Source organism: Melanotaenia boesemani, chromosome 22 (genome assembly GCF_017639745.1).
Source record: "Melanotaenia boesemani isolate fMelBoe1 chromosome 22, fMelBoe1.pri, whole genome shotgun sequence".
Lineage (NCBI taxonomy): Eukaryota > Metazoa > Chordata > Actinopteri > Atheriniformes > Melanotaeniidae > Melanotaenia > Melanotaenia boesemani.
Window position 1 is genome coordinate 14,143,822 of NC_055703.1, and position 12,639 is coordinate 14,156,460.

The 12,639-nt window shown below is 39.8% G+C and overlaps 1 protein-coding gene across 2 annotated transcripts; it reads left to right on the forward strand.

Moving 5' to 3' along the window:
• Positions 1-1,573: 1,573 nt before the first annotated feature.
• LOC121634046 (bcl-2-modifying factor-like) lies at positions 1,574-11,952 on the forward strand. Of its 2 annotated transcripts, none has more exons than XM_041976443.1 (4): positions 1,574-1,698; positions 4,512-4,751; positions 6,096-6,313; positions 8,726-11,952. In XM_041976443.1, the coding sequence occupies exons 2-4, from the start codon at positions 4,535-4,537 to the stop codon at positions 8,840-8,842; spliced, it is 552 nt and encodes a 183-aa protein (XP_041832377.1). In that variant the 5' UTR covers positions 1,574-1,698; positions 4,512-4,534; the 3' UTR covers positions 8,843-11,952. The 2 variants fall into 2 exon arrangements, with proteins under 2 accessions (XP_041832377.1, XP_041832376.1); XM_041976442.1 differs by lacking the exon at positions 1,574-1,698 and adding an exon at positions 1,869-1,946.
• Positions 11,953-12,639: the final 687 nt, after the last annotated feature.

Below are 12,639 nucleotides of genomic sequence, written 5' to 3' on the forward strand. Positions count from 1 at the left end.
TTTAAAGAGTTTTGTGGGTATTTTTATTGACTGCATTTGATTATGGAGGATTTTCACATAGTTAAATGAGGACGTCAAGCATAGCCACCCTGCTTGGACCTCTTGCCTCTCCTTTGCCCCCCCATGTAATTTTTTCTAGATCCGCCACTGTCTCAGTTGCTGTTTGGGTCTGTTTTTCAGTTTTAGCTCTATCGTGTGAGACTTTGAGATAGCCCCAGTGTCGTGGAGTACTGTTACACCAGACTAAACAGTAATAGGCATCTTATTAACTGATTAAAGTTAATTACCATGTGTGATCTGTTTTAAAAAGGTTAGTAAGGAGGCTATGAGCTGGTTTATGAAAAGCCTTCTAAAAACACTGGTTTAACTGCAGACAAAAGTATCTTCTCATCTTCCAAATGTTGAGCTTTTTGTTAACTTAAATAAGCAATCAGCAGAAAGGACGCAGAAGACTACACAACAAGACAGCCAGCAAGTTTTGTATGATTATACATATCCACTGTGGATATGTATAAAATGTACAATTTTATTTATTTTATGCTATTTTCTTGAACAATCTTATCTCCTCGGATCTCTCATAGGAGTAAAATTTGGAAATTACTATTTTGATTTAGTTTAGACACATAAATATAATATTAACACATGGAAAATCCACTATGCTTCATATATCAGCCGGCAATGTTCATTTCAAACGTACATTTGCTAATCTATTCTACTGACATAAATGTGTGACAATCACGTTTGTGAATCTATTTGTTGCTTTGACAGTACACAACAAATCAGTATATCCACCTCAGCAATTGGGTGGGTGCAGCCACTCTAACTAGCAACAGCTCCCAATCAGCTGAGCTGAGGGCTGAAAGCAGTCACATGTCTTATCTTGGTTTGTGTTTTTTTCCCCTTCCACGTGTCAAGATACACGAAGGCGGGACCATAACAAACCATCTGATTGGTCTACAGCGTGTCACCAGGTTATACTTGACCAAGAGGGCGGCTTTCTTAAAGGGCCAGACACATGTTTTTATTTTATTTTTTTCATTGAATTTGAACAATACATTCAAGATTTAGAGATTTAGTAGACTTTGAAAATATCATGTTAACTGCTGAAGTTATTAACGCATGCATATCTATGTGCAAAAAAATTGATCATTTGTATCAGTCACACAGGGTACAAGAAATTAGCATTATATGAACATAAAATGGCTTATTTAACATAGATTTAGATATTCATCAGTGTAAGTAATGCTTTTAATTAACCTTACATTTATTATCTCTAGCAGAGAAAAGCTAATTAATCCAGATCCGACGATAAATACATAGAAGATAATGGGACATTGTGTAACTTGCAGATCTGCATTAACTAGTACCCAAAGCAAAGATATCGTAGGCCTACAGAATATATAAAACTAAAAAAAATACAGCTTTGCATGCATTTTTATACCTCAATGTGTTTAATTTGTATTACAACAGTGCCGCTGACTCTGTTCCTTTCACATTATTGTAAAGGGGCGTTACTGCCGTGAGGGCGGATCATTTTGATACAAGAAAAAAAAACAACCCCTCTCAAGTCAGCAAACATCCACGAATGGTTATAATGCAAAGAGGGATACCAGTCTCAGCACCGCGGTCCGTACACAATAAGGTAACAGCAAGTTGTCAAGATACCACCGATTACAACGGAAAACGCATTTCCTGGCGGTGAGTGTAATGCTCGCTTTTACTCATTTGAAAGCTACAAACGTCACACTGCCTCGCGTGCTTCGTGGTTGAGGGAGTTTTTTGGCAAAATGTTGCGGGCAGCCGGGGCATGCCCGGGCAGAGAATTGATGAGCGGTCAATGGAGGCGTTTGGCACATGGCAGAAAGCCTTCGTAGATTAAGATTTCTGTCCAGTTCCTCACATTAAACCAGAGTCCTAACGGACGGAGAACCGAGACAAAGTCACAGGTGGGATTCAACATCTCTCGCGCTTTTTTTTTTTTACTTCACGTCCCGGCTGATGTTACCCGTCTCTGACTCACCATCGCTGGTTTGCAACTTTTGTTATTACATTATACTACAGATAAATAGAATATTGCAGATATTTTGACATGAAAGGATTGCAGCACACAGTGTAAGGGCTTGTTCTGTGAGTAATTCACGCAGTCTTTAACATCTGCTACCAGTGAGTAGACCTGTCTTTGTATTTATTTTGAGGAAGATTTGTCCGGCGAGATGAGGAGAAATGTGTCAAGCTATGATAATGGAAATAACTGCCGACGAAACACCCTCCTAAATATGCCCGAAATACAACTGATTTGGTGAACCACTTACGATTATGAGAAGAGTTTAAACCTGCTCTTAAGTTGTTGTTTCATACAAGAACACGGAAAATAAAGGGGCTGAAGCTCGCTTTTGCTTTAGCTGTGGTTGTTGTCATTTCGGTCTGCCATGTGTTAGCATATTGTTTTGACTGATTCTGTCATTATAAGTAACGAGTGCCAGTTTGCTGTGGATGTTGTATTGGCATGATGCGCTTTTCGGCTCCGCGAGCTTACGCGCTGAACTACCCGGGATCTCGTGCTATTGGGGCGGATAAAAGCTCAAAAAATCTTCTATACTGCTCCAGACACCCAACACGAACCATGCAATGATATTATTATTATTAATAATAATAATAATAATGATGATAATAATAACTGTGATTTTCCTACTGGTATAGTTAGAACAGATTTCACCCTCTGTTTACCAAGATAACAGAAATGTAATTTCCCTTGCAAATGCAAAAAAATGCCACTCTCACTATTATTTTTTTCCAATTACAGGAAAAGTAGGGTTCAGACTTTTTGTGGAGAATGTCAGTAGCACATACTCAATGTCTGGAAACTGTAGTTCTATAACAGCAGTAGGTGAAATAGCTGCTGAGCCTCAGCCCAGCTTTGCATGGAAGAGAGCCCATCCACAGATGGTGCAGCAGAGGGAGCCACTTTCTGCTGGGGCTTTGAGCCTCTGACCATCACTGTGGTGGCTGCCAGGCCTCCCTGCAGCCCCAGGCAGTGTGTGTGTGTGTTTGTGTGATGTGTGTTGTCTTTCTGTGTGCCTCCCTGTCTATGTTTGTTTTTTATGTGTCTGAAACTGTGGTAGTCGTGCCAGGCCTGTGATGACTGCCATCGGTAATTCAAGACAGGGCTTGTATTGACACTGACAGACAACATAAGTGCACAGTTGGTATCAGTAAAACTCGCTGTAAAGTTGTAAACATACCTGTACTCCTAGTATTAATATATATGTAGCTGAATAGTTGAAAAATGAAGGCCAAATGATGTATTATTCAGTTATAATTAATGTTTACAGTCATTCAAAGAGACATTTTAAACTTGTAGTGGTTATCAAAGTCTTTGTATTTTTCCACTGCTTTTCAAGACATAGTTTCAGCCTTTGATTCCAAATGATATGACATAATCTAAAAAGACACTTTCACAAAGACATATGACTGAGGCAGCCTCGCTCCGTAAACACAATACCAGTGTATCCAGTTTCAACTTTTGCGTTTGCCAAATCTGCCCGTTTATCTCCACTTACACAACAAAAGGAAAAGACAGGCACTCTTGACAGAATGATATAACAATAGTTCCTATTTTGGCATACAGCCAACGAGGAAGAGAGTGGGCGCATTTGCGTCCAGCAGGCACAGTTGAGGATGGAGTGAAACTTGTTATCTCTCTCATGAAACAGTTGCTGCACGTAGTCGGTGGCGGTCTAGCCAGACTATTGGTTCTACTCACACTCTGTCCACAGCTGTGTTTGTGTGTGCTTTGCTGAGTAGACGAGAAAGACAGCTATCCAGTGACTTTGTGGTTAAGATTAGGGAACAACTAGAGCAGATTGTGATACTAAGTAGTGGCATCGTGCATGGGGAACCTAATCTCCTGACTGCTCTCTACTGTGTGACACACTGTTCAGTTTAAGTTCATTCTGAGGGGGGAACAAGCCTCTGTGGTAGATCTTTTGGCACTCTGTTACAATTTGGCACATTATCGCAAACAGCTTGGCAAAATATGATGCAGGAGGGTTGGAAATCTTGCGTAACACTTCTAGCTGTCCATTCGGTCCTTCTATACTGGATCTGTTCTTTTATTTGGCTCCTGGTGCTGCTCATCACTACTTTAAAAAACCTATACCCTAGTTACATCTGAATTTTGCTATTACCTGTCTTTAAATATCTGCTTCTGCAATGTTGCACCTCAGCTTGTTTGTTTTCAGTGTGTTTCCAGCACATAATATAAGCCTCTTATGGAGCATTATGTGACTAGTGATTTGTTTCCATTTAATGTAGATAGGATGAGATCATTCCATCTGCCAGGGGGCAAAGTTCTTACTGATAACAGGGTGATATTTGGCACTTTTTGTATGGTTTTAAAACAAATCACTAAGATCGCCTGCAAGCTAAAAATCCCAGTCACGGTAACGCATGTTGAATCCAGAGTCATTCTAAAGTTTCCGCCTTGTGTCCCCCTCTTTTTTTTTCTTCAGGGAATTTACCGCTGAGGCGTTGGATGGATGATGAGGAGGAGGACATGTCCCGGCCTATCACACAGTCCTGGGGAACGCCCTTTAGGGACCTCAAATACGAAGACCAAGCCACGCAGATTGCAGCCAGACAAGCCCTCACAGCCATCACTGCTGCCGTGCCCACGTCACAGGGCCACAACAACAACAGCGTTAACACACTGCCTTGCAGAATACACCGGCAGCAGCGCATACCGTTTCACGGTAAGGAGGGGGATGAGATATTGTAAGCCGACTAAAGTGATGTGATCACTACATGATGTACATGCAGAGTAAACTCTGCCTGTTAGTCATTCCTCCTCCTCTCCTACTGACAGCTGTCCTGAGAGATCCAACTGATTCAAACCGTTGATGTGATTTTGTAATTGTCAATGAGAGCAAAAGACTAGTGCTTCTTTGATGTTGAATTTTGCGACAAACTAAGTTCCTTTTTGAATTATCAGAGCAAAACAGGCTCATAAATTATTTTTAACATAGCTGTGGGATCCATTTGTAGTATGTATGCACGCTTCGAACTCAACAAATATGCAATTCTATGAAACTGTGTGTTTTCTGTGTAGTATAACAATTATCTTCATTATATTAAGCCCTAAAAATAAGTTACTACCCTAAATTTGATAGATGGTAATTGTATTCCAGTTTCTTTTTTTTCTGCTTTTCAAACAAGAATTTCTTGAAAATAAAATAAAAACACAATACTTTCATAGACACATAAAGGTTCATACCAGCACTAATATGGCCATCAGTTTTAATCTAATAACATTTTCCCATGTCTAATCAAATCAGTGTGACATCACGCTAATTTAATGAATGTTGAGGCAGAATGTTGTTTGTTTGTTGACTCAGTGCCGGCGTGTGAGAGCTGCCTATTGTTCTGGGTTTAAAATCATTGATACATAAACACCACTGACTGGTATTATGTTGTCCTTCATTGTGATCTAACCAATAATGAATGTCATGCACTTGGCTTCTCTCCAAACACACTCTATGGCACTTAGATTCTTAGAGATGTTACGCTCCACTGTGAGGCAGAATAGCAGGACATTCTGCACACATGATTATAAAAAAAAGTTTTTCCTTCAAATGGTATGACTGCAGAAGTCCATGCCAGAGGCAGTGAGTAAACTCAGTGACACAGCTCAATAAAAAGTGGCAGTTCACCAAGGACCTTGTTGATTTAATAAGGTGTTTGCGCTCTCCTCCTTCCATAGCTCTCCCTCTTTTTTGTTTGTGTACTCTTCATTTGTACTTTGAGTGCCTACCATGTGATTTTTTTCCATTTACAAGAAGATCTGATAAAGCCTGTTTGGTTTTCAGAAACCATTATGCCAGCACATTTATGTTGAATGTTTGACCTGGTTTGACAGACAAAACTGTTTGAGGTCATCAAATGGAAACAAGATAGTCTGCTTGATCATATATATATATTTTTTTTCACTGTCTTGTCAAACTTGTAAAAGCTAAACATTGGGGATTTTTATTAAAGTATAACTCTTTACTACTCAAACAGCTGCTTAAGTTTTAGGAATCTTGGTGTTTTTGTTAAAGGCAACGCTGGATTACGCTCACATTTTCCCGCTCAGTTTGAACCCATGGAGGACCGGGGAGAGATACAGGTTGAGGAGGAGGAGGAAGAAGACAGAAGGGAAGAAGACGATGCGGTGGGAGAGAGGCCAGAGGAGCAGGCGGGGGTGAACGTGGAGGTGGAAATTGGGCGCAAACTTCGGGAGATTGGTGACAAGCTCCATCATGATCATATTGAACTGGTAAGCCTTACTAATGACTGGTGAAGTGCGGCCAGACTAACCTCACTCTTCACCCAACACCGAGCTGTAGACCTTGAACACACTTGCCCACACTAGCATCTGTAATAACAAATTAACTAAAGAAGTGGATCATACCTATATACTCTGTTTGGCTGTTGTGGATGCCACTGATGCTTGTCAGCAGCAAGGAACGGCAGGCTCTGTGGTTATAAACTGTATTTTGCTGACTTGAGCTGTTGTGTTGAATATGCGTGTCAACTTCAGCTTGATTAGAGACAGAAATCAAAGCTTTGTGCCAATTTGTGGCTCAGGTTTTGTAGGAAAGGGACTGAACAATTTGGCAGCTGAAACAGCCACAGCCCACAGTGGCTAAAAATAGATTTAAACACTTTCTTGGCAACACTGGAGGAAAATTCTAAAAGTCATTATAAAGACACAATTTAGTTACTTCATAAAGAAGAAAAAGGTAAGAAACTGAAGATGAAAAAAGCAGATTTTGGTGTTGAGTACAAGTTTGATGTCCTAGTCAGAGCCATCTTTGTCTATGATGAGTTCTTCTTAAATGAGTTTTGTTAGCACATAAAGGTGAGAAAGGTTTGAAAGTTGGGAAGACTTAAGGGAAATGACTAAGGGAATTTAAGTTCATTTAAGTTAAGCAAGAGTTTAGATCAATTAATTTGCCATGTGTTAATGGTGTTTGAAAAACACTTCCGTGCATGGTTAGGAGAGATCTGAGAAAAAGGACATGACGAAAACAAAGTGAAAGACAGAGCAGAAATAAAGCGATACGAGGGTGGAGTTTTGTGAATGACATTGCAAAAACGGAGGAGGAGCAGGTGAGATGGATAGACGCTCACAAACAAGAGTGAGCAGCACGGCTGTGTCTGGGTAGACTTTGTCGGCTGTTTATATGCTGATCTAAAAATAGACTCTGACTCACACACTTATAGACACAGCCAGTAACATGACGGCTACCCACAATACCTCAGTTGTCCCGCTGCCTGCATCAGCGTGTGTGTGTTTGTGTGTGTTTTGGTTTGTGTGTGAGACTCTGTGACACAGAGATAAGAGAACTTTTTTTCTTCTGTTTTGTCTCTTGCCTGTGCTAGGGTGGGTTTTTACCTTTGTATTACTAAAGGAAAACAATAAAAATGTATCCTTTATTATATCAAATAGCCTGTATTGTACCTGCTGGTTTTTACTTGCTTTTTTTTAATGCAGAAGTTGCCAGTGTGGGTTAATATCAGGGTTTTTATCTGTGTGAAACAGACTGTTTGTGGACTAATTCACTTTTTCGGCCAGTAAACTCAACCTAACATTGAGTGAAGGAGCAAACACACACATTGTCAGTTTTTTTGTAATCATTTAAGGCCTAATAAGCTAAAAAAAGGCAGGGAAATTATACACTGTTATTCACTACCCACACAAATGAGTGCAGAAAGATGAGCTTCAAGTGAAACACTAGGGTAGTGTTTAAATAAGCTTAGCAGTGTAGAATTAAGGCAATTAGGGACAATTAGGGTTACATTTAGCGGTGCTGGTTCAATTCAGTTGAGTCTGCTAGTTCTGCATCAAATAGCCTGTGGCAGACTCTGATTGCTAGGCTGGTAGAGACCTAGATGAAGAGAGCGGGGAAAAAAAGATTATAATAAGAGTGCTTATGCAACAGGCTGCAATATCTGAGCGCGGCTGTTTCAGACAGTCAGTGGGAGCTGTACGGGATCGGGCCTACAGGGCAGGGGGTCAGGAAACCCTGGGATGCAAAAGGAAGCTAGAACTTGGGAGCTCCATAGCAGAGAGCAGTTTCAGTTTTGCTTTGTTTTGACAATTATTCAGCTGACTTTGCTGTTACACAAGACACTGTTCACTTTGAGCAGTTTGACTGAAAGTCAAGGGACTTTTAAGTTAACAGACTGGGTCATTTGGCTGAGTCCATGTCAGCGTTTACATGGGTACATTTAGGCATGTCATGATGTGACTATATTTTTTTGAGTGGGAGCGTAGGCAGGAAAAATTCATGTCAAGTGGAGATGTCCTCAGATGTCCTCAGACTGTAGGAGTTAAAATCCTGATTTAAATTCACTTCCACAAATAAGAGATCACTTTTAGTTTTTGTTTGGAAATTATGGTACCTGGAAAAAACAGAACTAGTGTATTTGCATGTGCGTGTGACAGACATGTTTTCTAGACACAAACCACTGTTGTGGAAACATCCAGCATAGTTGGTCATATGGATTTAACTCACAGGGTTTACCACAGTTCACAAGACTTCACCTCAAAAAACCCGTTGTGAAGAAATCGGAGCACATGTATTGACTTTAATAACTGACAAGCATGAAGATTATGATTTCACAGTCCACTTTCATTGATACTGTTAACTTATCTATCTTTTTTTTCTCATCCTCTTTGCAGTTCATGAGGCACCAGAGACAAAACCTGCCTGTGTGGATGCGCCTTACGATGGCCGTTTTTGCCTTTTTGTTTCCAAGAGAGGCTCTCGTCCCCCGCCTGAGAGGCGAGCAGAGATGAACGGACTTCCTGCTGGCGCCCTCGCATTGGCCCTTGTTTTCTAAATGGAACCAAGGGATTGGACTTAAAGAGATGGCACTGTAAGATGGAAGACGGGTTTGGATTTTGTTTCCTAATTGAATATGAAGATGAGATGAAGAAGACAATGGTCACCGCTGGACGGAGACTGATTACTTTTTTTTTTCTTTGCCTCTCTGAGAAGAAGCCATTGTGTTTGAAGAGATATTTTCGAAATATTTGTAAGATTAACTATTTTGTACAGTGAACTCCTCTTTTTATTTGGTGTCCCAAGTCCTGCAGGACCTCCATCAATCCAGGGAATGCCTTATTCTCTCTTGCCACAGTACATGCTGTTTTTGCATCAAGATAAATCAATGAAAAGAGAAAAAAATTGACATTAGGCCACTTTTAGGTGAGAAGACTGTGGACATTGGTATTTTTGTGCTGATGTAACTGACTTTAAAACTCAAGGGCACATTTCTGGTTTAGTCTCAAAAAAGAAAAAAAAAGAAGACCTATACCCACCCTTCACTGTTCCACAATGGTTAATTTGAAAATGGCTGTAACACTCTAGTGTGGCGCTTTTTGGTCCGTTTATATGCATGTTTTACCAGCTTCCACGGTAGACATGGGGACATTATATCAACCTTTTTCATTAAGCATCTCCATCTCCAGCACCACTTATGTTGTTAGAGGTGACCTCCAACACCACTGTGAAGATTCAGACACTGTTAATATGAAGCATTTATACTTGAATAAGGTGTACTGAAGATATTTTGATCTAATAATTGAGAGATCTGACACGTTTTGCGATCATGTGTCTGTTGGAGCGTTTGCTTACTGTCTGCAAATTCTGCATCAATTCTGAAACCAAATAAGCACAAACAAGAGTCAAAGAAATCTCACTTGTGGGATAACGATCAGGGAAATGGAAACAATCAGCCGAAAAGCTTAGGATAAATGTCATCATTCTCCGAAGGTTTCCAGCATTTATTTCTCTGGCTATGTAGACAATCGCAATTTTGCCCTCAGCTGCATTGTGGGTTGCCTGTGAAAGAGATGATCAGCAATTTAAAGGGCGAGCAATATTCAAGCCAGTGGAACAAGTAATACTTGTGGAGATCAGCTGTATTTGCAATCAATCTGATATCCATAGTTTCTCAGTGAAATACACCTCTTTATTAACCTTTTTTTTTTTTTTTTTAGACAAACATTTTGGGGTTACGGCATAGAGATGCATTCTTATTTGTTTTCTCTCCAGCTGGAAACACTGAGCACACTTTCAAACCCGATGTGCTAACACGTGTCTGAGGTATGTCAAACTGCCAGTGGTACCTTCAGCCTCACTTAGTTAAGGACAGCTTCTGTACAGTTTAAAGGTCACTTTTGATACCACACAGATACACATCTGGGAAGGTTTCTACCATGTTGTGCAACATTTCACACCAACACAGCCACTGTTCGTCAATCTGAAGTCTTTAAGGACTTTAAACATGATGTTAAAGATTCCTCATTTGGTATATTAATTCATGACATGAACTTTTGAAGACACTGATGGATTTTTTTTTCTCTTTTATGTTCCCTTCAGGGAGTAGTTAACAGCCATGTTATCTTTCTGACTCTTATTCGGAGCTGTATTTGGGAAAAACTCTGCATTTGTTTTATTGTTGCTGTTAGACGATGCTGAACAAGCAGAGCACTTTTACTCCTCTTCAGCGTGGAAGTGTGTTACAGATTGTCAGGTTTTTTTTTCTCTTTTAATAGGAGTAGCTGAACCAAACGTTTGTTTCCTGCAAACACTGAACGCTGAGCCAATTCAGATAGCTGTGGCACACTCTCATCAGCAGTCCAAAGCGCTAAGCACTCCCTCCCCACCATGTTTAACTACTCCCTGTTGTTAATAAGATGTTTCATTTTGTTTTTGTTTCTTTTAAGGTAATTTATTCTAATTTATTTTGTGTATATTTGCCCAGTGCTACTGTATAGATGCTTTCTGAGTGTGTACAGTCCTTTTCTTCTCATTACTGAGGTGCATTCAGTTGCTTCGTTTGAAGCCTGTGTGTGGAGAGGTTGGACTAAAGCCATGTGCCTCGTGCTTCACACAAATGGTGTGAGTCTTTATAAATCACGTGAACGACAGACAATCAAACGTACAAACATGTGCCTTGTGAGTAAGAGACCTGCCACACCATTATCATCAACACTTGGCATAATTACCCAAAGTCACTGGTCACAGCTCTCGTTTCACTTGGGCTCTGTGAGATCAACAAACAATCAAAATAAACTCGGTTTGATTTCTCACATCAGCTCACGAGGCACAGGCTCAACCTTTGACATCTCTCAGCACGAATGGCAATTTTCAACATCCCTCTAATTATCAGAAACAACTGTTTGTAAAATGCACTGTAAAAACATATTTTTAGCTGTATACTGTATTTGCACCTCTCTTTCTACTCCTGTGCTGAACTTCCCCTCTAGATTCTTGAAACTTTTTTTAAAGATCTGTAATATGCTGGATCGGCCTGGCTTGTCTGGGTTTTCGTGCTTTATTATCTTTAATCTGGTAGGGCTGCAGGTTTACCTTTTGAAGGAGGAATGAGCCACCATGGTGCCCAGTATTATTTTATTTGAGATGGGTTTAAACAGCCACTCGGTCAGTGTGGTGTTGATCTGAGCCTGTCGTTACCAACCACTATTTCAACCTAAAGTGAAACGTTTATGTTCAGCCTTCAGTGTCTTTAATATTGATTTTCTTTTTCAATTTGTTTTTATAAAAAAAACCAAGAAAGAGTGCATCTTTACTGTCACGTGCTGTGATTTGGTGTTTTTATACATTAGACATGAATTTGACACCTGTTGCTATCTTTATAAAGGATTTTTAAATGTTTTACATAATCTTTTGTAAGAATACAAAGACAGAACTGCAACAACATGAATTTTGGTTTTCTATAATGGTTTTCATTCTTGAGTTTGGATATTGCCAAGTCTGCTGTGTCACTCAGTTAAAGGGCTTTTTTCAATATATGTAAATGGAGTAAAAATGCATGTACAACATTCCTGGAAAAAAAAAAAAGAAATCTGTATCCTAAGGGTTTGAATGTAACTTAATGGAGTGAAAAATACAATATCTCTTTTAATACATGGAACTTATTTGAGACACCTGTGCTCAGCGCACACACAGTTTGTATTGTCTTCACCTTGCTTTCTTTACGTTCAGAGTGGTCTCAAAGGTTTCACATTCATGTGTCCTATGAAGTGAGACCCAGTCCAGATGTAGCAGTTTGTGATGAAGCATTGGCTGTGTTATCTTTGGGACTGCTCTGTTTCTCCTGCATGGATTTCAAACAGTGCAGGACACTGGAGCGATGGAGGGATCGGAGGAGGACGGGGGATGTTTGTTCTTTTTCTAGTGCAATACGCTGTACATAAGAGCTTGGCTCACAAAATCTTACAACTTCTCTTAATTTCTTTTATTGTTCAATGGGTACATTGCTGTTTTTTTTTTTTATTATTATTTTCATTAAAACTTTATGGATAACTGACATGTTCTGTGCCTCATTTCTTTTTTACCAAAGACAATTCAGTTAGGACAGATAAATTGAAAAGGGTGTAACAAAGTTTATTGATGTATAGAGTTAGAAAATGTTTGGTTTGATGTCATGCTGAGAGGACGTCATGAAGGCCGGAGTCTAGATGCTCATAGTGGATGAGCTATGTGGTTATGCTTATTTTTATGTATAGTCTACAGCATGGTTTCTTTGTAAATTTCAAACAATAGCTAGTGAGTATGAGTGAAG